Here is a 26,154-nt window from a genome sequence, read left to right as displayed (position 1 = left end):
ATCATAAATTTCATCAATTTCTTCATCATCTGCAGAGCTAGTTGGCATATAAACTTGTACTACTGTAGTAGGCGTGGGCTTCGTGTCTATCTCGGCCACAATAATGCGTTCACTATGCTGTTTGTAGTAGCTTACCCGCACTCCTATTTTTTTATTCATTATTAATCCTACTCCTGCATTACCCCTATTTGATTTTGTATTTATAACCCTGTATTCACCTGGCCAGAAGCCTTGTTCCTTCTGCCACCGAACTTCACTAATTCCCACTATATCTAACTATCCATTTCCTTTTTAAATTTTCTAACCTACCTGCTCGATTAAGGGATCTGGCATTCCACACTCCGATCCATAGAACGCCAGTTTTCTTTCTCCTGATAACGACATCCTCTTGAGTAGTATGAGCGATATCCAGAAAGTAAAGTTGTAAGGCCTATAGCTCTACCATGGAATTAAGTTTCCCATGGTTAGTACCATTTTTGTGTATGGTAGCAACAGTGAAACAAATGCTTATGCTTATGCTGATGCTTATTGTGGTGCCAGTTAAAGATAAGTGCTCTCATTCTGTACCCCACCAAGTGTGAAGTGTGTGCTGTGATACACTAGCTGAATGCCAAGGGCATAAACATGGTTATGTGACACCAACATGTGATAAACAGGTATGGATTTTCACTTTCACAAGAACAGAAATTCACAATGAAGAGAGAAGTGAATGCCTGATTAACTGGTGCAAAAACTTGAAGAGCATATTTCTTCCGATTGCCATGCAACTACTGATGACCTATACAAACTGTATATGTAGTTTCTTGAACCATTGTTCATGAAAATGTGACGGATCAACTAAGATATTAGAAGTTGTGTACAGTGGGCTCTGAATATGCTTACAGCAGAACACAAAATCAATCAACAGAGTCAAAGCTACAAGAGTTTCTTGATCATTTTGTGAGTGATGGGGGGATTTTTCTTGATTTCACAGTGACAAGAAATGAGACATCAGTTTACCATTCATGCCCTACAAAACAAATAACATCCAATGCAGTTGCATCACACTCTTTCCCTTTCAACAAAAAAATTCAAATCTCAGTAATCAGATCATGAAGTTATGGCAACCAATTTCTGAGTCAGAAAAGGGGTTCTGCTTGTCGAATTCTCGCCTGTGTACGATAATGTGAGGAACTCAAGAAACTTCTGTGAGGCCCTCAAGAAACTTCGCAGAGCCATAAAGAACAAACACTATGGAACGCTGACGAAGGGAGTCTTCCTCCTTAATGACAGCACTAGGCCACCATTTTGCTTGAGTAACGCAAGACTTGATGACCTCACTTCGTAGGAGTCTTTTACACTACCCCTCTTACCAAAATACTGATTTTGTGCCTAGTGACTACCATTTATTTCCTAAATTGAAGGAATATGTAGGTGGAAAGAATTTTTCTAATGATGGGGCAGTGAAAAATCCAAGTGGAGAAGCAGGTATTAAAAAACTCATTCCATGACTGACAAAATGCACTGAAGTAAATAATGATTACATGGCATAATGATGTAATACCTATGCCACTGTTCCTGCACGTTTCATTGAAATATTTATGTTTGTACAGTGTCTGAACATGGCTGTTTCATGTACTACATTCATTCCCACCTTTTCATGTTCCATCTGTGGATACAGCACGGGAGAAATGATGTTGCTCTCATTTGTATTGTCTCTACCTCCACTAATTCTAATTGGTAAGGGTCCCAGACTGACAAGTGAAATCAAGATTGAACTGAATAAACATTAATATAAGAAAATCGCTTTTTACAATAAATTTAATCTGTGAATACCACAAATTCTTGCTAAATTTAATTTATGGAAGTGTACTTTTAAAATATACGTGCACACAAGTCTATGGTCAATGTGTTACTTGCTAACAGAGCACCCTATACTTTTGATTTTCCTCTCTATTTTAATGTGTAAACAAACCTGGAAACTCTGCAAGTGTAGTCCAGAGAAGATCCATGTAATCAGTGGCAGCAAGTTCACGACAGTCAGCACTACAAGTGTCAACTGGTCGAAGGACGGTTGCTGCAAGTGAACAAGTACCATCTGCAGCCTCAAAAAGTTCTGTTGTCATGAGGACGACGCCATAATAGCAGAAGGCACATGCAGTCCTGACAAAGAGCATAGTATAAATGATCACACAGTGTTTCCCACACAGTTTAAAATATGCCATTATTAGAACTCTCTGCAAGAAGGGTGACTTCACAGATTCAATAACTGTCTGGTGGTCTCCCTCCTTGTCATTTTCAGGAAGTTTTTGAGAAATCTTGGTTGTTAACAGAAGGGTTCTGGAGGGAGCTGAGGAAGCAATCTCCTTCCAGCATAATGACTAATAGAGAGAAAAGTATGTGGGCAGAATAAGCTCCCCATTCCTCATGCAGTGGTAGTACTACACATGTGGTTTGCATTTTACACTGAGCATGAACATTGAAGTAGAAATGGCACATTGTACAAGCGCTATTCTTAAATTAACCTCTCACTGCTATTTATTTATTTATTTATTTATTTTTTTTAAGAAGGGGAAAATGTATATACAATCTGCATTTGCATGTTGACATTACTTCTCCACAGTCACCACCTTAAACCAAACATCTGTTGTACTATGGCACTGCCTTAACCATCACTTCATCAAAGAATTGCATCACTTGTTACTTTGGCCAGTTGTTGACACTGTTGTTGAGCTTATGGCTAATCATGAGGTGCTGAGTAGTCAGCCAGGCCTTTATCTTGGGGAAAAAGATGAAAGTCGCTTGGTGACAAGCCCAGACTAATAGGAAAATGTTTAAAAATCTCCTAGGCAAAAAGTAGAGTTTTTCCTTCATTCAGTCCGCCTCCGTAGCGTAGCGGTAACGTTACTGCCTACCACGCAGGGGGTCCGGATTTGATTCCCGGCAGGGGACTGGGTGTTGTGTGCCTTTCACCATCATTTTAATCATCATTGACTTGCAAGTTGCCGATGTGGCTAAAAAGGACTTACAATATGGCAGCCGAACTCCTCTGAATGGGGCCAACAATGCCATATGATCATTTCATTTTTTGCTTCGTTCAATTCACAGTATGGTGCTACACACTGTCATGAAGGAGAGTGGTTCCTTTGATAATCATGCCATGTTTCTTTTGGATTGGCCATTTGAGACTGGAAAGGGTCTTACAATAGATGTACAAATACCAGAGAAGGAAAGTTGCTACTCACCATATAGCGGAAATGCTGAGTCACAATAGGCACAACAAAAAGAGTCACACAATAACTGCGTGAATTTTTTTGTTGTGCCTATTGTGACGCAGCATCTCCGCTATATAGAGAGTAGCAACTTTCCTTCTCTGGTATTGTTACACTCCATCCCGGATTTTCCATTGTTTAATAAATGTACAAAGTTGCAGTATTCTGACGTGTTACTCTCATGAAAGTCGTTGTCATAATTCCTCTGTGATTTCAAAAACTGTAATCACCGTTTTAAAGTCTGACAGATCTGCTTGAATTTTTGGGCTTACTGGGAAAATGAGTGTGAATCCACTATTTGGACCATTCCTTAGTTTCAGAATTTACATATTGCACCCATGACTTGTCCCCAGTCGTGATACTGTTTAGGAATTCCTCTTCATCTTCAAGGTACTGCAGAAGGAACATCAAGACTGAACATATTCTCTCAGTTTTGTTCACATCAATTCGACTTTTTGGTACCAACAGTGCACAACTTATGGTAACCTAATTACTGTGTGACAGTGTTAAAGGAGGGTTAACATTGAAATCTGAGGCATATCTTCAAAAAGATTGGAAACTGTAAACAGACATCTTTCACACATAACTTTGTCAATATGTTGAACAAGTACATCAGTCACACTTGAATGTCTTACACATCTGTGCAGCCGTCCTGGCATTTTCTGTAACACCATCACTCACATCACCATCCCAATACACACAACAGAATAAATGACGAACCTCGGCAGCAGTGACTCATTCTGACTGCATACATACCTCACTACCGGTGGAAGATGCAGTCCGTTTAAACTGCTTGCTGCTTACACATTAATGAACGCAACAGAGATCTGACAGATATGTTGTGATCTTCAAAGACTTCTTTTTCAAACACAAAAGCACCATGACAAGCATTTGCTTAATTTTAATAGCAAATCAGAGGTTAATTTATGAATAACCATCATAGTAAGCAAATAATCTCTTAGGAGTTGTTAAAGTAGTATTTCTGATTGACCCACAACAGCTTGGCACTAATTTTGAAATAAGTTACAATCACAACACTGTGTTCATTACATTATGGTTGCTACAATGCTACACACAATATTGTTATGAGAGCATCTGTAACATTGACAGTGGCTGCAAACAAAATAATAGGGTCCTGAAGTCTTAAAAATTCTATCTGTTTAGAAACAGAGAGCCCAAGGAATTAAAACAGAAGGCACAACAAAATCTACTTAAAGTAATCTTGTATCTCTGGAGTTATGGGACTTTTAGCCAATTTCAGTTTAAATTTCAGAGAGGACTCAACTGTGACAGCTATGAGAGGTGGTAATAAAGTTTTAGTTATCTTGTCAAAAAAAAGTAATAATAATAATAATAATAATAAATAAAATAAAATATAAAGTTACATAACCATTTTTAATTTGTTTCCAAATATACATCTGCAATCATGGTACAAACAGTTCCTTGAGCAACAATATCACCATACCAATACAGGGGCCAAAAGAAAATAGTGCTGCCCATCTCTACTTGATCACTTGGCTGTCATTTCCTTTTGCTTCCTATAAGGACAAACTACAGTACTGTGTCACTGGGATTTCAGTTTGTACCATGACCACAGACATACACCTGCAAACAAACAAAAATTACTAAGGTAACTTGATCTTTTCAGGATTTTAATTCAAACTTTATGGTACATTCAATAATAATTAATAAAATTTTTGAATGCTAAAATGTCACCTGTTGAAATATAAATAATTTAAGAAGTTATGATAACACACCCTTTTAAGAGGGAGGGAGAGGGAGAGGGAGAGGGAGAGGGGGAGGGGGGGGGAGAGAGAGAGAGAGAGAGAGAGAGAGAGAGAGAGAGAGAGAGAGAGAGAGAGAGAGAGAGCACACACACAACAAAGGTATTATCTGAATGGGAGGGATATCGGTAGCTGTTATGTACATGTAAAGACAAACAAATGATTACAGTTTCAGAGCAATTGCATGATTTATTCAAGAGAATGAGCTTCACAAATTGAGCATTGATCCTCCCCTGGCCTCTACCCAAGCAGTTATTTGGTTTGGCATTGATTGACAGAGTTATTTAATGTCCTCCTGTGGGATATCAAGACAAATTCTGTGCACTTGACACACTAGATCATAAAGATTGCAGCTGGTTGGAGGGCCCTGAACATAACATTCCAAATGTTCTCAATTGGGCCAAGGTAGAATTTGGCCATCATGAAGACAAGCAGTAGACTCTTGCTGTGTACTGGTGAGCACTATCTTACTGAAATGTAAGCCCAGGACAGCTTGCCATGAAGGGTAACAAAACGGGGCATAGAATGTCATAAACATATTACAGTGCTGTAATGGTGCTGCGGCTGACTACCAATGAGGTCCCGCTATGAAAGGAATCCAACTCGCTTCTTTGAGCCCAACTCCGCATCATTTCTCAAACACTGCCATCTGTGCTCCCATGCCTATCTGCGAGGCATAGTTACTGTCCAACTGAATACAGCTCATGAAATTCACAAGGTCTTCATGCCCTAGTACTAGCATGTCATGTCCTATTTACTATCCTTGCCAATCACATGGTGAAATTGCTCTGCAGCTTCACACATTCATCCACTGGCTACCAAAGTTTACAATTTTGCATTTTCTGTCCATGCCCATATGAATATCAATTTGTGAACAATTTGTGTAGCTCCTTTGTGGTGCATGGCACAGCACACAGGATAGAAATGTGAACTCCTTCTGGCCACTGAGAGGGTGAGTAGCGTATAGAGCAAAATGATGTGGAGGAGCAGTCAAAATGAACTCACTAGTGCCACAGTCCTCCCTCCCAGCTGTTAGAAACTTATCCCCGACCCTCACTCCTGTTCCTTTCTATTCTTGTCCACTCCACCTGACAAAAGCTCCCCCAACCCTAGTCTGGTCGCAGGTACAAGTTTTGTTGTCAGTTTCAACAATAAATTCATAGAGTACTGTTGTAGTCTGTAACTCTGAAAGACAGACTCATCTGAAAGTTAGCAACATTCTCAGTCTTGTTTAAACATCTACTGATAATTCAGTGTTTCAATTACTCCCCGAGTTGTTACTTTTATGATTTATATCAGAGATGTTGCACTTTTATACGATACACAGTTTACGTCTTGTTCGGTTCCCATTCAAAAAATTGGATAACAGAAAGTTACACTATGCCCTTCAAATACTTTATGTAGAGCTTGCATGGGAATAAATTACAATGGACTTTTAAGGTTTCGTTATGGACTTGTAAACAGTCTTGCTCTGAGTTAATACAGTAGTCTATAATATTTTGTTTGAATCAGGCAGTAGACTCCTCCTCCGTCCCACTGTCAGAGGGTGCAGGACAAGGAAGAAAGCACAAAAACAGCACATAAAATAGCAAATTATATTTATGGAAAATTATTTATTAGTTCTGCATAAAATTCAAACTCTAAAAGAACACTGGACATTCAGTTTTACTGCAAAAATCACTCCATTTTTGAACAACCCTCGCAATACTAGAGGAGTGGGGAGGTTTACTTTATGCTCACCGTTTGAAAGTATCGTAATATAGTTAAGTTTCTTTACATTTTACTATTTTGAAAAAAAATATATATTTATTATTTTCAGTAATTTCTTCTACCAGATTCCATATATGTTCCATATTTTTCAGTTGAACTTAACCCAAAAATTTAAGTCTCACTAGTAGTTGTAACTTTCTTCACTGTATGTCACATTCAATATTTCCAAGTTCAGGGCCTAACTTACACATCAATATTTCTTTAAAAAAAATAGGTTGAGAGTAGAAGTCAACAACAATGAATGAAATTTGCATTTTTAAATTTTTTGTGTTGGCTATCAAGTCAGTAATATACGTATACTCAAAGATATTTTCAGGTTCTGGATGCTACTTACACATCAATACCTCTTTAAAATATATGTTAATATAATTCAGTAACAATTGATGAACTTTTCTTTCAGTGGACATGAAGTATAAAATACACCCCTCCCCCCAAACCCCCCTTGGTAATGCGCATTATGAAAAATGCCTAGGTATTGCAAATTTTCATGCAGAACACCAGTAAGAAATAAGACACATCACAGGAAGTTCTAACTTCTTGGGTGAACATGCTGATAAAGAATTAAACTTACGAAGACACACAGGTTTCACCACAAGAAAAATTGTCAATTTTGGGACCAATAAAATTAGGAAGTTAGAGGATTTTACATTTTCTCTCACTCATCTCCTACAGTGTATTACTTGAGTCTGGATCAAAACTATTCACTGTGCAAAATAAAGAAATAATTTGTTTGTGATGTTCACACTGCACTTCTGCGAGGTATGTGTTTAAGCAGTTGGCAAAATCAAATACTGCCTACATTTATTCCCAGACTGTACTCTCATGAATTAACCTTGCATAAAAAGCAGTGACATATACAGCCACAAAACTTTTCAATAACCAGCCTACAGAAATAAATATCCTACTAACAGAGAGCAGTAGAAGTATTTTCTTAAAGGTGGAATAAAGTTGTTTCTAAACTGAAGACAAAGTTTCCATAAAAGCACTCAATCATCTTTAACAGTATTTTAGTAATTTTCTGTCTAAATTTGTTTCTTCTCGACAACCCCTACTACTATATTGTACACGATTTACTTAACAGAAACAGCTAATCAATTTTGAAATCTGCAAACTGCCAGCAAGTAGCCATAAATATAATTTCTAAGAAGTGTGTGAAAATTTTCATCATTTATTGTGAATTTTGTCTATAAAACTAAACACACAGTAATAATATACTCTTTTCTTTGAGGCATCTCTTCCTTAGAGCTAAATCTATTATAGAATACTCACCAGATCAGCCAAAGCAGCAATGATGTCCTCCTGAGCTCTGGCAACAGGAGATCAGTAACACGACCACGCTTGGTAGCTGATGATGCAGATTCCACCACCAGACGTCCTGGCAATTCTGGTCGACCATTTTCGTGTGCAATTTGCTGCAGTGTGGCCAGGGCCACTTCAGGTTTGCCACTTGCAACATGATACCTGGCACTTTCTGGCAGCCACTTTAACAGAGAAATTTTAATGCTGCAGTGGCTCTCGTCAGGAGATGTGTTCAAAGTTTGAAGGAGAGTAGTTTGTTAGACATGTGAGAGCATTTGTTGGAGGTAATTCAAATCTAAAATTAGCAACAGTTTCTAAGTTTTACAGGTTCTGATAAGTACAGAACTACAAGTACAAGAGTTGAAATTTTATTTAGTTTACAAGTTAACATTCATATCAACATTTTATCAGAATGAAACATGCATGCACATGCTTCTATGTCATTTCTCACCTCACAGGACGAAACAAATTAATGCTTGACATCGTTCATCAACAGACAAGATTGCTATTTTTTATTTCATTACCGGCAAATCTAATTTGCTATCACCAGATCTGTACAGCATATAGATTGTAAATTACGATCATTATCAGATCAGATACAAAATGGCGGGGTAAATATTTTCACACAAAAGGTTTATACAACATATTTTACGCATATGCATCTCAGTACATGTCCATCATAAGTATCAAGTTGAGACATGTCATTCCAGTAACACGCAGAAAGTGATGCATCTGCAAGTTTTTCTAAAAAAAAAAAAATTATATATATATATACTGCACCAAATACACAAGCCTGTGTTCATAAAAAAAGTATTTTCCTAAATTTTTTTTAATAAAAATGTTTAAAACTGAATTTCTTATAAGATTATAAAATAATTTATTGTATATCAACTGTACTACCTATTGTCTCTGTAGTTAAATAGTTATAAGGCAAGCACAATGCATAAAATACATCACAATTGAATAACCTTCTAGTAGATCACGCTGAGTCTGTGTGGTACGAGTACAGACAATGCATGAAGTACATGTCCCACTTATTACCTACATACATTATGACATGTTCTTCGTACATTGTGTTGTACATTGTGTCTGAACTCTCTATCATCTACACTTAAAGTGATCTTCTCTAATCTTGTCCAATGGTGATATATTTTCCACACTATACTCGCCTTGTAACTATTTGACTACAAATGCAGTAGTAGTGCAGAAAATTTTAGGAAAAAATATTTAGAAAATAAGGAATTTTGTTACTGCAATATATTCTGGTTTGGATTTCTTGTGTTATATTATTACATACTAAAAGTTACATACTGCATTTTTTAACTCCTTGAATGTCTCTTCTTCCTTAGCTTTACAATTTATGATCGATTTCTGTATATTTACTACTACAGTGCAACCTGCTGGTAGTTCACGACATTGTTGCTTTTACATAAATCTTGTTTCATTACTGACATGTCAATGCATAAATTCCTGTGTGTTACTGCAAAGACTTGTCACTACTTGACACGACATATTGTACATAAGATAGAGATGTACTGAAGATGTAGTTGCAGAAGGTATGTTCTGTAAAGCTAGTTTGTGAAAATATATACCCCAGCTTACTGTAGCTTATTTGTCCTGATTATAATTTATTTTGCGATCTTTATGGTTCACAGATATCATGATGGCAATTTAGATTTGCCAAAACTGCCTACCAATAAAATTATAGTTGGTGTTCTTCGCTATTGAAGTTTTTTCTTCTATTTTTCATAAAAAAATTAATGTTACTGAAACAGTTTTTTCAACGACATTAATATATCTAGCAGCATGTGATGTCAATGTAATAGTCCCACAAGGGATAAGTTGAATGGTCCATAGCTGATTACATTTGATGAAGTATAAATATCTGAAAACAAGATAATGACAATGGCACAATGTGGTTTGATCAACATAATAGAACCATGGCACAAGTAGAGATCTGAATTGAATAATTGTACAAATGACTTGATAAATACTGAAATCAGTGGATTTTTCTTCTCTTTCTGCAGTTAAAGTGGAGCCTGGGCTAGCCTCAGTGCTTGGAAAGTGAGACAGATAAATCCACTACCTCCATAATTGTTGTCATGATTCTACAATAAAGCTCAGAGTGTCATGCACAAAAACAATGTTTTGTCTTCTGTTTCTGGCTATTTAGTGCCAGGTGTCCCACATGCCATTCTGTAGCAGACCCTAGCAGAGTCCATTGTTAAATATTCTTCTTGGGTTGCTTAGTGACCTTCCACAAGAACAAAATCAAGCAGATATAGAAAAATCTGCTTTTCAATGGTCACATGTTTCAGTTCTTTTGTATTTCACTGAATTCAGGATTGTAGCAGATATAAACACACTCTCCGAATGAAATGAAAATTTTTCTTGAAACTTTTCAGTAACATTCAAGGACATTATTAAGTCGTTACCAAGTATTACGTGTCTTACATTTATACAGGATATTGATACAATATCTATTGTTTGAGTAGCACCCCACACATGTAGAGCCAATTTTTTTAATTATTATTAATAATAATAATAATAATAATATTCATATGGTTTACATGGTAATTTTACATTCTTATATAAATTGTAAAAAATATATGTAAAACTACAAAGCAAGACAAACATAATAGGCTATAAAAAATTAACACACTAAAATTTCTAACTGAATAACTAGATTACTTAACTAGTAAACAGATTTTGGTGTCACCAAATGCGGTTCACTGAACTCACCGGGAAATTTTTATAATACTCTTCAATTTGATGTCATGTAGTTAGCAAAGTGACCCCACAGTCCCACAATAGGGGCCCCTAGATCCCCTGTACATAATCAATTTAGAGATGTGTATGGGTTCCTGGGGAGACTAAATCCATTTACACATTTTGTAGGATCTGTAATAAGGTGAGAATTTGCTGGAGGAAACTTTTGCCAAACTTCTCTCTACACTTGGCACACATCAAATATAAGAAGGGCATCTTGCATCGGCCAAGATGATTTTATGGACTGAAGTCTTCTGGCACGTATATTCTGTAGCTGGTTCTACAGAAGTGAGTCCTGATAAGTCGTACACTTTTGGACCTCTCACTGCTCACTGTTGCTGCTCCTTGTCTAACTCACGGTGGTGCAATATTATATAATACGGGAAACCACAGAAGCCGTTTCGATTTAGCAGTACCACTAAGTTGCTGTTGACTTTAACTGACATGACGTAGGGGGAAAATCACGGCTGTAAATTTGAAAATGTGTTCTGACAATATTGAAAGAAAGACCACGAAAGCATTTGCACATGACATGATATAATTTTAAGGCACACTTTACAATTATTACAGTTCATCTCCAAGTAATTTCATGTGCTACATAAACTGAAACAAAAACAGTGTCAAAATATTTCAAGGCTGAAATGTGCAAAAAATGGAACGATAATTTTGTCAGACCTATGAAAAATGGACAGAAGTTGACTGCAGGCCAGAACCCACAATTTTTCATCCCAAAATTAAATACAGTGGTTTGTATATATTTTAATAAGCACTTAATAATATTACTTATTATATTCTTCTTCATATTTTATTCTAATACACATTTAAACAAAACAAAGTTAGAGTTCGTTCATTCACCCCTCAGTAAATGAGTAGACGACTATAACTTCAAATGAAAATATTGTTCCCTCATTGACGAATATGAAAATGAACACAAAGGAGAGAGTGTTTACATCGAACTGGTACAAAAGTTAACTGACAGGAATATATCAAGTATTCTGAACTAAATATAACCTCTAATTACAGGCAGATGTGCAACACACAAACCAGGATTCTATTATAGATTCTGCTGTGTCAGAATCATGTCAAACAAAAAGAGTTATTGATATCAAATAATTTTATGAAAGAAGATTACAGTGCCTTGAGCATGAACTTATAAAGTACAGTGTTGCATGGGGAACACGAAGCAAAAATGGTAATACTGAAAGTAGATAGAGAAATTAAAGAACTGGAACTAAAATATACAAAAAGAAAATCAGGCTTTCAAAAAGTCAAATACTGTAGCTATAGTACTTTCCACGCAATATAGTTAGACTCTATATACATGAATATACATGAGCTGATGTGTGGAACTGAACCTGTTATCTTCTGGACTGCGTTCCAGGACACATCCACTGAGCCACTGTCTGATAACTACAGTGCAACTTACATACACATACTACTAGCCTTTTCCATCAAGGTGCCTGTAGATAGCATGGCACTTATTTTGTCGTTAAAAATTTAATGCAAATTGTGTAGTTACTGCTATTTGAGCATAGAGATCATTTTTGTAAGAGGTGTTCAAATGTTATTGGCTGCTGTCAAACTTCAAGCACTTAACTTCCCACTGCAAATATTTTGTATTTCCCACTTTTAAACTGCCAGTAAGTATCATAAAATACTTTAATCACATCAATTATGAGTCATCTCTCAGAAATGTTACGAGATCTGTTATCTGCATTCATTACTTGCATAACCAATAATTTCTTAACATAATCTTACATACCTAATGAAATATTTTGAGCTTCAGCAGTGTGAGGGTGGCACATTCAAATATTTACTGAATATTTTTTATGTTAATAAAAACTTCTTTACTGTTTACCTCTTTTTAACGTGTGCAAGGTCAAAACAAAAGCACTGTTTTGCATTGACACTAGCTTGTGAATTGACAATTGAAGTTAAACCTGACTTGATCCACGAAATTTCACAAGTCAAAGCTAATCCTACTTCACGGCGACATAATTTGAGATTTACAATTATACAACAGAGATTTCATGTTCTGCATGTAATTTTCTGTGTTAATCTAAGTCCAACTGTTATATATGGTCAGCCCTTAGATATTTATCTTCCTAGAAAGCTGTATGTCTTAGATTTGCTTGTTAATCTCAGCTACCATGATGGGTTCTCTGTGAAAATAGTTTCCAGACAATTAAATTCTGCGATTCTTTTGTAGGATCCTTTCATCCTCTACCAGTGGCTGTACCCCTATCCATGCTTAATCCATGTCAATGATAAAATGTTCAATTTTTGGTTCATTTATAAAAAGGGCAATCCTGCTTGCTGCCCTCTCCACAACCTCACTTATTTATCCCAATTCTTCCCCAGATTGGGCAAGAATGCTGTCTTATTTACATATACTGGGTGAGAGTTTTTCCAATCTCCAACTTTAATTTCTTCATAGATCTCGAACTGGGGTAAACCCAATAAACAAGCAAACTAAATTAATTTTTCTGTCTTTTCAATAACAAATTAATTACTAAAAATGCCTGTGTCAGGGTAAAAATTTACAGCACTTTACAATGGCAAAATTGTAGTCCCAACATTCACTATGCAGAAAAGTTATGGATACATTCCTTACCACATTAATTATTTAAACTTTCACAAAGTATGGCAATGTTTTACACACAGGAGAAGTGCAAATAGGACTTGCACTCAGAGTTCCACATAGACCTTAGAATTTCAACTTGATACGTCTACCCACTCCAGAGAAAAAGGGGTCTTAACAATGGACAGGCAGGCAGGCAGCAAAGTGATACTGTAAGTGTTCTGTTTTTATCAACTGAGATACAGAGCCCCAAAAAACAACACACAAATGGCTTTGGCCAGATAGACACTTACAGAAAATTATTCCTTTAATACTTCCCTGGATCAATAAGTTGCATTTATGTGTCTCTTAGTTCAGAACGGCCAATTTCATTCTGTTTCACGCATATTATCTTCCATATGGACTTCTAATGGCTTTTTTGCACTTCATTATGAACTTGGCTTTTTTGCGCTTCATTAGGAACTTAAAACAGTTTCAATACCTTTTCTCATAGTAAATTTATGTTACTTTTGTCATGTTACTCCATGTATGTATCTCACCCAGGGCCACTGTCTTATTTCTGTCTAGCTCCTTTTGGGAGGCATATTTTTTCTTTGACAACATAGATACCCAAGGCAAAAAGTATGTTATAACAATAACAGTCTTCATAAACACACAATAATCTCACCTCTTATTTATTTCTTTATCCAGTCATAGGCAATAAATACTGTGTGGATGTTGTCCAAATGCACATATAAATTTTATGTGAAATCATAAGAACCCCACCCTCTGCATGTATCTGTTTTTCCTGCTTCCACTTGTCTTTCAAAAGTGAAATTCTTAAATCACTACAAGAATACAAGTATTAACTTCTTAGGAACAATAAGCCTTTCTGTCACTAGTTCTTTACAGACTGTCATATCGGCCGCCGCACAGCAGCCATCAACTTGGTGCGGCGTGCTACAACACGGGCGGCACACAGCGAGTACCGCAGGTGCCGCACATGATGTCAACAACTGGCACAAGTGAACGCGTCGGCGCGGGGTTAGCGGCAGCATACACACCTCCATCGATACGGATTACCCTGGTGGCACTGCCCTTGCCACCAGAGTAAGCAACCGTATAAGGGCGCCATCTACCAACACACTGATTGGCTGGACCTGCGGATTTAAGCGAGCTCCCTGAGCCCGTTTGACCAGTTCAATCTTCGCCGATGACTGTGTTACTACCCGGCTGCTGGATTCACGATGACCGAACCGTACTGTGGCCTTCCTGGCTGGAAACTTGCGACGCGTCGGTATCAACTAGTTGGCAGTGGTTTGGACTTGTATTCTCTACTAGTGACTCTGATTTCTCCTTGGCGCTGCAGCCAGCGAAGTGTTGTGTAGTCGAACTTAAGTTTTGTGTTGAGTGACAGAAGGTCAAATAAATTTGGTTATCATGGAATATTTGTTGTGTTATAGTGTGGACAGAACACAGACCTACAGCTACAGTTGTTCAGTTGCCACAACTGTTGAGGGTAAAAAGCAGTCACTACATGGGTAAGACTTCATATTCATTCTTATGGTAAACTAAGTTAACCTGGAATCACCTGAAGGGTGACTGACTTTCTGCAGCTTCACTGTCAACTGTTAACATATTTCTGATTCAAAGAGCTATATCATTTACCATTACAGCTTCTGAATTTTTCATTCTGATAACTTCACAGCTTTTGGTGGATCTCTATTCATTACACATAGGTAATAAATGGGATGGATGAAAAATTATTACTGCTTGTAAAAACCGAGTGTAGAAAATAAAATGTGAGATTAATTTGTACATACTGGAGTCACACAGGCGAACACTATGACAGGAACCGCAGATAGAGCCAGCAGCCAACGCCAACCAAGTGTTGGCATCACCAGCAGGGCCAAGACGACCTCCAGGCAGGCACCTAATGCCCAGAAACACTGAAAGCATGGAATACAAGACATGTAATGGAAAAATGAAAGAGTTCCATAAAATCTCACAAAAGAAAAAAAAGGCATATGTTGATAATGAAAGCTTTATACATAAAATAGGGGTGGAAAAATGTCCAGATCAAACAGATAACTCCCTTTAATATCAAATATATTTGTGGCTTGTGGATTTTACAGACACTCACAATTGTACCAGGACTTTCTAGTTGACAAAGTTATTTCTCACTCTTTCATTTTAAAAGTTTAAATTATTCAAATCTATTTTTGATGGTTCCATAAGGAATGCACATTAGCTCATCATTCATTGTGTCACTCGTGTTCCATGAATCTCTTTAAAGAGGAAAATTTTCAGGAATATGAAACAAGTCAAGTTATACCAAGGAAAAGCAGCTGTTAGTTAGTTTAATGCAGTTTCTATCAATGAATGTCTAAGAACTACTTGTGCCTCCTCAAACTAAGAATGTTGCTATATTTAAATGGTCAAGTGTTTTAAATGTCTGCTGTGTACATCCTATTGCTAGCTTAATACTTACATGACCACACTGATATTTATCACAGAACAGTAGCTAGCACTGTATCACAAGAACAGGTAACTTAACAGTGAACACTGCTACATTTCATGCAGATAAATTTTCAGTCTTTAAATCTAAAAATTGTGCTAATTTGCAGGAATGATCAATCAGGTATGGTTCAATTTTGTTTTGAATTTATATGTACTGTTTTTTCTTTGTGATTAATGGGAATGCCGTATCTTTGTCTGCCGTCTCAGCCACAGCTACCATTTATGTAGCAAGATGGCTTCGCTATTTCCTACTACAGGTAGAGGAATGTGGCATGTGGCTGGTGCTTCACGATCCAGCCACACACCACACAACAGAGTGTTGCAGATTGCCACACTGTCTCACAAATGCAAGTACACACAGTCTGTGACAATCACTGCAGTACTGAGAGTGCCACATTCACTGTATGCAGCTAGTACTAGCTTCCGTCTGCAAGCCACATGATGCAAGACACCTTCCCGGTATTCAGACACTGGACAGCCTTTATAGCACACAACCCAGAAGCTTGCCAGCCAGTGCAAGTCCCAGTCTGGATATAGATGTTTGACATCAGAAGTGCCATGAGTATATTTCACTGAATGCAGCATGTGACTTCAGAACCTTGGACATCGTCAGCGCAGCCTAAACTGACTGCATCTATGGCTCAAGAACTGTATTGTATTAGTGCTTTTATCTCAGTAGATCACAATGACCACTATGTTGCCTTCACCAGAAAGCTGTTTCTGTTGCTCATATTATTGTGTACTTCTCTGTAGTAATAAAGTTCTGCTTTTATTGGCTACCTGAGCACCTTTCTCTGCTTAAGCTTGCATCTCCTACAATGAGATACTTTAGAGAGCTTGCTGAAGATCTTAGCAGTAGAATACAGAACCCTGCACCAAACTACACATGGGTGCCAAGTATAGAAGGAAATTAATTTTCTGTCACATATTGTTCAACAAAACTGATTTTTACTGTCAGTAACAAGTACATGTTTACTAACAAGTACATGTGCTGTTTCCAAACTCTTTGGAAAGGCTTGCAAAGTGTGCAACTATTTACTTCCTACAAATTCATAGGTGCTCATTTTTTAGGAATCGATACTTTCCTGCATTGCCACACTTGTTATATAAGACAACAAAGTTAAAGTAAGCAATGTAAGTCAGCACTAAACATTTATTTTCAAGTACAAAATTAAGTCAAAATGCGCTTTGATTTTAGTTTATCTGTGTTTTGATTACATGTCTGTTACCAGTTACACACAAAAATTTTCAAGGTGTTACATTTAGCAGAATGTCTACTTCTACTACCAATATGTGACTTTTGTGGGTCTGAAATCACACACGAGTCTTTCTGCTGTGAACCAGATGTAGACATGGTCACCTGTCATCAGTTTTATGTTCACGGCAGAGTTTGCGTCTTTTATTGGTATACTGTCGTTAGTAAATTAAATGTGTAATGACAAATATACAGATATAGTGACAAAAAAACCAGTCATGTATATAATATCATGGATTTCACTATAACAACATAAAATGGCATGTCTGGCAGAAGTCAGATGTACTACTCAACATGCAAAACTAAATGAGTAACATAAGTAGACAAGAACAAAAATGAATTTTCATACCTAATGCACAAATGACCACCATGTGTGTATGAAGTGTGCATGCTTATATGAACGTACATACTTACTTGTGTGTGTGTGTGTGTGTGTGTGTGTGTTTGTGCGTTTTCTGAAGAAGTTTTTGGCCAAAAGCTAAATGTGTAACAGTCTTTTCGTTGTGCCTTATCTGCAACTCAAGATGTCATCTTCACATTGTTGAACTTCTAATGATTGATGCGTCTATGCTCAAAATGGTTCAGTTCCAAGATACAACTGCAAGTTGAAACACTTCTCATGTACGCTGTGTAGGGACCAGATTGAATTCTTATATTCTAGTGTAAAGGCACATAGGAGATTACCAGAGAGGATCCTATAATTTATCTGAACACTTTGACTCAGAGATTAAAAAGAATAAAATTTTACAAGTGGTACAGCCATTTTCTTGAAGGACATGAAAACATTATAGATGACAAGCTCTGAACACCTCAACACATCATCAATTGACGAAATCATGGAAAAAGTGAATAACAATTGTAGAAGTCACTGATTATGTTCACTTATCAATGGGCTCCTAAATGATATTTTTTCAGATGTTTTGGATATGAAACATGACAATAAAACTTGTTCCAAAATTGTTGAATTTCGAACAAAAACGGCATTGAATGTAAGTTGCTCACAAGTCTCTAGATGAAGTCAACAACAATGCTGAATAAACTAAACATGTTATAACAGTTGATGAAACAGGAATTTATGGATCTGATGTTGAAATTGAGGCTCAGTCATCACAGTGGAAGCATTCTGGTTCACTAAGAGCAAATAAAGCTCAATAAGGCAGTCTAATGTGAAAGCTATGCACAATGTGTTCTTAAATGTTACTAGCATAGTATACCATGAGTTCTTGCCACAAGGTTGAACAATCAACACACACACACACACACACACACACACACACACACACACACACACACACAAATTTGTGGTGAAACAATTCATGATTTTTGCACCATGATAACGTACCTGTTTGGTATTCACAAAAATAAAGAAAACCTTAATCTTATGTCAGGTGCAGCTGATCAAACATATATGTAAAAATTTTCTGTAATTATTTACGAACAATAGAGAGCAAACACTTCTTTTCACTCTTAGTTTCCCTTCTCTGACCCGTTTTCACTGTTGTGTTCTTCAGTATTGGGGTGAATGAAATTTGTCGAAACATGTTGATTGTTCAATATGGTACAATGTGTCCATTCTCATTTCATTTTAACAAAACATTTATTTGGTTAATGACATGACTTTGAAAGCAATATAAAGTTACTTCAGAATGTAAAATGCATTTTTTTTTTTTTTTTTTTTTTGTATCATTTAACTGTTCCTTACAGCTGTCTGAATATCAAGTATCAAATTGATATACTGCATCTGATTGCATTATTTTAGGTGAGTTAACTTGATCATGGCAGGCTACAGTAAGACATATAGCCTCCTCAACACAAAACATGTTGAGCAAATCCGAAAGCTGTTTGAAGAGCATAATAATGAAGTTCACTAGGATTACAAAGACCCAAGTGGAAACAGGTTGTGATGATTAAGTTCAATTGGAAGATTCAGAAACAACTGAAGCCAAGAGTGAAGATGATGAAGTCACTGAGGAAGCCACCATAATTATATAGGAAGGAGTGGTGAGACAAAATGAAGTTCCTGTACATTACTGGATCTACAATGTTATCTGAGATGTTCTATATGTGCAGTGAAAGCAGCATGAATGCCTTTAAAATACTGGGCTTGCCTCATAGATGACAAAATTTTGTCCACTACAATTCTGTTTACAATTCAGTATACTGGAAGCGTCAAAGCTTCAATTCAGTGTGTTAGGCACAGAAAACCAGTCTCATGTTTTTAGCTGGTCTTAACAAAAGTAACAGAAACAGCTTGGAGAATCAGTGGGAAACTAATGGGGATGGTATTGAAAAACTTTGTCTCATAAGCAACCTACAACATTTCAAATTCATCATATGGTGAAGTATATTTGACAATTGTGTAATTTGCGATGATATGAGACAGACAAAACAACAGTAATTCATTTTTATATTTGTACAGAACTGTCAGAAACCTTGTACAAGGTTACGACAAATGACTGAAGCCATTTCACATATTTGCTGTTGCTATATTATTTGATGTACTGACATGTCTTTGCACACACAAAGAAAAACTGATTTTTTAACATATGTGCCCCTACTGATTCTGCAGATGATATGCTGATAATCAAATTCTTCCAACATATAGCACAGCATGGCCCTGCCAATCTGTTCAAAAGCACTGCTGATGCGAGCTCACAGTTCTGGCAGTTTTGTTGGTACTGGACATGAAAACACTATCATTCACATAACCCCAGAAAAAAAAAAAAAAAAAAAAAAAAAAAAAAAAAAAAGGGTTAGTTTGGGAGGGTGTGGAGGCCCTAACATGAACTGCTTTTCAACAACTCCACCTTGACTGATCCATCAGTTTCTTGTTTACGAATTCACAAATACGATACACATATCCTGTAACAGTCTTTTCACAGAAGAAAAAGGGACCATAAACTTTAAACCCCACAACTGCACAGAACACCCTAAAATTTTCTGCACTATAGTGTGGAATTCTTTGTCCCCCACATTTACACATTGTGCATGTTCGCTGTGCCATTCACAAAAAATGTGGCTTCATCACTGAAGATGAGTTTCACACAAAACACATTCTCTTCAATAAGCTGTTGCAACTGTGCCAAAAATTCAAAGCGTCTGACTGTCATTGGGAGTCAGGGCTTGCAGCAATTGCAAGTGGTAAGGCTTCAGCTTCAGTCATTTCCTTAAGGTCTTTCAAACGGTCAGTTGTGGTATGTTCAGTTCTCTGTTTGCTCTTTTTGTTGATATCGGTGGGCTACATACGAAACTCTCCTGCACACAGTCAACAGTTTCTTCACACTCTGCAGACATTTCATTCTGAATTGTTGCTGAAATGTTACGACAGATTGATGTGAATTCATTTAAAGCACAACATGCACTTTCTTGGCACCTGTCAACATTTTGCCAAACTGCTCACTACTGCATTGTTGTGGCAGAAATCTTAAGTACAGCTGCAGCAGTATAAAACGTTTTGAGTTTTTCTATATGAGTGTTAATGTGGTTGCAATGAATTTATGAAATCGTTTCAATCATTTATAACAACATTGTACTATTAGAGAAAACATTAGACTAGTTGAATAATGAAGAATTAAGTAGGAGGTGCAACTTTGTCACCAATATATACCTAGCAAATCAAACAAATATGGCATCAGAATACATGCCCTTGTGGGTTCCCAGGTGTTTCACCTACATAATTTGGAAATACACAGTAGATTTTCAATCAGAGGGATTACACTACATAAGCAAAAATCCTTTGGATGTTGTTCTGTGACTGTCAGAACCTAATTATCAGTCAAATTGAAATGTGGCGGCAGAGACAGTTCCTTTAACCCTTTCGTGGTTGATGGGTCATATATGTCCCACTAACTTTGAGCGCCAGTTCGAGTGTTGGGATATATGTTACCCAGCTCTGCACGGTGCTGCCATCTAAGGACGACTGTACTGAACCTAAGAAAAAAAATCGGGACTGCACTGCAAAGGCAATAGAGAAGCGGTGACTACTTTTGTTGACTGGGGTGTATATATGGCTGCTGCAACGCCACTTATTTGTGTCATTCTTCAGTTTTCATCATTTCTCACTTTCCAGTGATGTCTGAAGTAAGTAATTCATCTTATTATTAACGTAATAATCATTTTTTAGTACAAATACAGTGTGGAATGTACTTCTCAACGACTGTACTATCTTATAATCAAAATAAAATTAGTGGGACACATGTGTCCCAGCAGACATTATTTGTAAAGATTAGCAAGACTATTGATTAATGGGTATTCATCCAGGAAAAAGAGGGGATCAATGCCCACTTTCTTCCCAGCAAAGAGAGTAGTCTCTAGTGTGCCAGATGACGTCCGGCTTGTGAATGTAGGCAAACATGTACCGAAAGACAGTGGCACTAGGAAGCAATGCAGATTCTGCAGCACAAACTCTAAAGAGAAGAGAACAAAAGTTGTTTGTACTGGTTTTGGTGTACCACTATGTGCCACACCATGTTTTTCCAAGTTTCATGGCATGTAAAGTTTTGTAAGTATTGATCATGTATCATGAAAACTGAAATGTAATGAATATTTTTTACACTGGCTCAACACAAATAAAAAGATTACATGCATGTATAATTTGTAGTTATTTTATTCTCTTCAAAATCCTGTTTATGGCTAAAAAAATAAAATTACAAAATCAGTCAGTCAGCAGAAAAGGTATTTTGCGTTGGTTCATGGGACATGTGTGTCCCACTTCCTGTTGTGAAAAAATGGAGAACTTAAAAAATATTTTGGTGGTGAAAATATAATAATGGGACTGAAAAGAAACTTATCACTTTAATATTTTAAAAATCTGTAAAAAATGAATTTTATCCATGAAAGGGTTAACATTATTGGCAAGAGCGAGAAAAAAATCTTTCTTTTGTTTGGACAAAGAAAAAAAAAACATGAGATTTCTCTGGAATTTGCTAAGAGTGAAGGAAGAGTTGCCAACAATTAATTTGTTTGTTTCAAGAATGGCTTTACTCTAGTTTTCTATGATCCAGAAAAGGAAGTGAGCCTGACATCAAGCTTGCATGAGAATAATTCAACAGAGGCTAACACAGGAGATAAACAGAAGTAAACTATTACAACATTTTATACAGTACCTAAAGTATAAGCAACATTACACATCACTTCACTGATTTGTACAATGTTGTAAGAAATGTGTACTTTTGACCCATGGAAATGATCAACAGGAGTAGAATCAATGCACAAGTAATTTATTTTGGCAACAATGAAAAATATATCAGAAGGAAAGTATTCCTGAAACAACTGTCTCATGTGTTAGTTTTGGCATATTTGGTTCGAAGAAGTCTGAAATTCTCAGGGTTTCATACTGATCTCCAGCAAAGGCTCAAACATTACAAGTCTTTCTGTAAATATATCTGTTATTTAGAATGTGTTGGATTATTGACATTTATCTTTAAAAAGCAAGTGAATAAGCTATATGATCTATTTGATACTCTGTGCCTGTACTGGTCCATTATTTCACAAGCTTAGACAAGATTCATATCACATTGTTGAGAGAGCTAGAAGTTATTGTGAAGACCAGAGTTTCAAAACATTTTGGGAATCGGAAAAAGTGCTGGCATTAAGTACATAATAAATAATGGGGTTATTTTAAACGTGATAACATTGATGTAAGTAACCAAATAAAATAATTTTAAAAAAATACATTATTTTTTGATATACCTTGTACATACACAAACATGAAATGATATGAAGTAATACATACACAAATAGGAAGTGATTCGCATGACTATTAGTGTGGTTAGATTAGCTCTAGTCATAATTTAATGTATAGTTTGGCTCATTCTGAGTACTCAAAGGTTCAGGTACACGATGGGATTTAAGCTGTATGACGTCTAAGTGGATGAGCGATTGCAGCACAGTCCATGTCCACTCACATATAGGGACTCAAAAGAAAGGTAAAACTACAATAAAAAATCACAAAGCAACTTTTGTACATAAGGGAAATATTCACTTATGAGCTGCAGTGCAGAAGGTGTCATCAATGAAACAAGGAAAGTGATATGAACAGAGAAAATACTTTTTGCAGCACCGACAGTAATACTGAAATGGCACCACACACATATCAGCAAGTGTTAAGATACAGAGACAAAATAAAATGCAATCTGAGAACAGTGTAATAGTCTAGCACCAATATTTACAGATCTCAACAAGTTTATACCTACTGATTGTTTAGCACAGAATGCATTGCATCTGATTATGGTTTACAACATTTAGTACAATGTTTACTGATGTGTGCAAAATTATAAACAACAAGAGAAATTAAATATAATGTGAGTGAGAAGTGGTATAAATAAAAATTACCCCTAAGAAAAATACTTGAAAACTTTAAGTGTAGCTTTATACATAAAACTATAGGTAGAGCCAAGAGCACATTTTTGATGCATGTACATACAAAACATGCGAATGGTACAGAGGTTAAAGTTAATGATCTACAAACTTTTTTTGCCAGCAGAGAGAAATATTAGTTTCTGCCAAAACAATCATTGCATTAACTGCTCATCCTTAACGGAGTCATGAATTAAATTGTAGCAAGTAGATTTGCAGAAGTGAGAGAATTCATGTGGTTCCCAATAAATTTTTAAAAATTTTTTAACATACAAAATAAGAGATAATTTTAGTTTCAGGATTGATGAAGGCATGTTTGAAAGTGGCTATATAACATTGGCAGAACAAAATTTCTCATATTTAGAATATACAGAATCTCAGATAAAGGCATAACAGAAATAGTTCTGTTTAAACTTCGGAGTATGTTACAGGAACAAACAAATGCAAAAGTGGAGGATGTGTGCTCATGCCAACAACCAAAACAGTAAAGCTTCTACATGTCTTAGATACTGTAGCTCTCAGAATTATTATAATACAGTCCTATAAAATTGTTTGTGGAAGCCAAATATGTTATTAGGAAACTATTAAAATCACACACCGACTTGAGCATGCGTCTTTCACTGTAATTCAAATAAAGGTTGAATCATACAGTGGAGTAAATGGCCTCACCAAAATTTTCTTCACTAAATTGTGACGTACAAAGTCAACCACAATGCCTCTAGCTCCAGTCTGCATTCAAAATTCTGTTATATGTAAGAAAGAACAAAATACCATCAGCCAAGATTTTTTTAACAGTAATCTAGATCACTTAATACGTTTCTTTGAATGTAATGACATTTTGGCTACTGCCATCATCAGGTCTGTACTTATAATTGTTATAAATAAAGAAATATATCAGGTGATCTTGATGACTTTACTCACTCATTTAGGAAATTTATTTGGGTTCAAATTAATGATATGAATATAATAGAGGGAAACATTCCACGTGGTAAAAATATATTTAAAAAGAAAGATGATGAGACTTACCAAACAAAAACGCTGGCAGGTCGATAGACACACAAACAAACACAAACATACACACAAAAATCTAGCTTTCACAACCAACGGTTGCCTCGTCAGGAAAGAGGGAAGGAGAAGGAAAGACAAAAGGATATGGGTTTTAAGGGAGAGGGTAAGGAGTCATTCCAATCCCGGGAGCGGAAAGACTTACCTTAGGGGGAAAAAAGGACAGGTATACACTCGCACACACACACACATATCCATCCGCATATACACAGACACAAGCGGAAATGTCTGCTTGTGTCTGTGTATATGCGGATGGATATGTGTGTGTGTGCGAGTGTATACCTGTCCTTTTTTCCCCCTAAGGTAAGTCTTTCCGCTCCCGGGATTGGAATGACTCCTTACCCTCTCCCTTAAAACCCATATCCTTTTGTCTTTCCTTCTCCTTCCCTCTTTCCTGACGAGGCAACCGTTGGTTGCGAAAGCTAGATTTTTGTGTGTATGTTTGTGTTTGTTTGTGTGTCTATCGACCTGCCAGTGTTTTTGTTTGGTAAGTCTCATCATCTTTCTTTTTAAATATAGGAAATTTATTTCTTTTATTAATAATGCATGCACTGGTTGAGACAGGTAGACACACTACATTTTTAGAAGTAAGAATCATGGCAAATAAACCAAGCTTTGTTAATAAGTTACATAATCCATACAAGAAGCTATTATGCTTTACTGAAACTTTGCATTAGTTATTATTTACATTGCGCCCAGTTTCAGAAAGTATCATCATCTATGCAGCCTAGAAACTATGAAAGTTTTACACATAAGAAAATTGGTCATTGTTAAAATCAGAATACCTTCAACCAAAAGTTACTAGTTGACTGTAAGAAATATATTACAATTTGCTGCCAACACCCATTATGTACACAGAAAATGAGCAGAGCATGCTGTTAAGTTCAGCCTCCACCTGATGGCAGCTCCTGCAAGAAAACAGAAATGAATCTTTTTAGAGCCACATGTACTCTCTCATGAATAACAGCTGATAATGCAACAAACTCATGTCCATGATAATGACCTTTTTTTTATTATTTTTTTTAAGCTAAAGAAAGACTGATTGTAGCACATGCAATAAGCACATAAAAACAAATATAGGGACACATGCTTTATAACAAGAGTGACATGAAAAGTTCTTGCCCTGGTACAGGGACAACACACACACAAATAAAAAAATTATTGATCTTACAATTAAGTTTTTTCTCAAGACATTTAAGTCTCTTCTTTATCTATGATAATGATCGAAGCAGAAGAAATGAATTAAAATTTGTGCTGCAGCCGGGACTCGATCCCGGGTCTTCTTGCTATAGAACTTCTAGGCAGAAATGCTAACCATTACAACACCACAGCACTATGGTCAGCATTGTTGCACGAACTCCTCAAGTTGAGTGCCCTCCCCAGACCCAAGAAGACCCAGGTTCGAATCCCGGCGACAGCACAAATTTTAATTCATTTCTTCTGTGTCAATCATTATCGTAAATAAAATTCTGTCTTTTTTTTTTAAAAAACGGTACATGTTAGGCAATAACGTAAGACAAGTGT

The 26,154-nt window shown here is 36.5% G+C and overlaps 1 protein-coding gene across 1 annotated transcript in view; it reads right to left on the bottom strand.

Moving 5' to 3' along the window:
* Positions 1-26,154, bottom strand: part of LOC126100437 (synaptic vesicle 2-related protein) — a 113,584-nt gene that overhangs the window by 17,924 nt on the left and 69,506 nt on the right. The window contains exons 8-10 of the mRNA XM_049911041.1: positions 15,257-15,382; positions 8,075-8,286; positions 1,955-2,142 (exon numbers count right to left, since the gene is read on the bottom strand). Of these exons, the coding sequence (XP_049766998.1) occupies positions 1,955-2,142; positions 8,075-8,286; positions 15,257-15,382 (526 nt within the window). The remainder of the gene's footprint in view (positions 1-1,954; positions 2,143-8,074; positions 8,287-15,256; positions 15,383-26,154) is intronic.

This window comes from Schistocerca cancellata, chromosome 9 (assembly GCF_023864275.1).
Source record: "Schistocerca cancellata isolate TAMUIC-IGC-003103 chromosome 9, iqSchCanc2.1, whole genome shotgun sequence".
Taxonomy (NCBI): domain Eukaryota; kingdom Metazoa; phylum Arthropoda; class Insecta; order Orthoptera; family Acrididae; genus Schistocerca; species Schistocerca cancellata.
The sequence above is the reverse complement of the archived record's forward strand: the minus strand, read 5'-3'. Positions and strand labels throughout refer to the sequence as shown.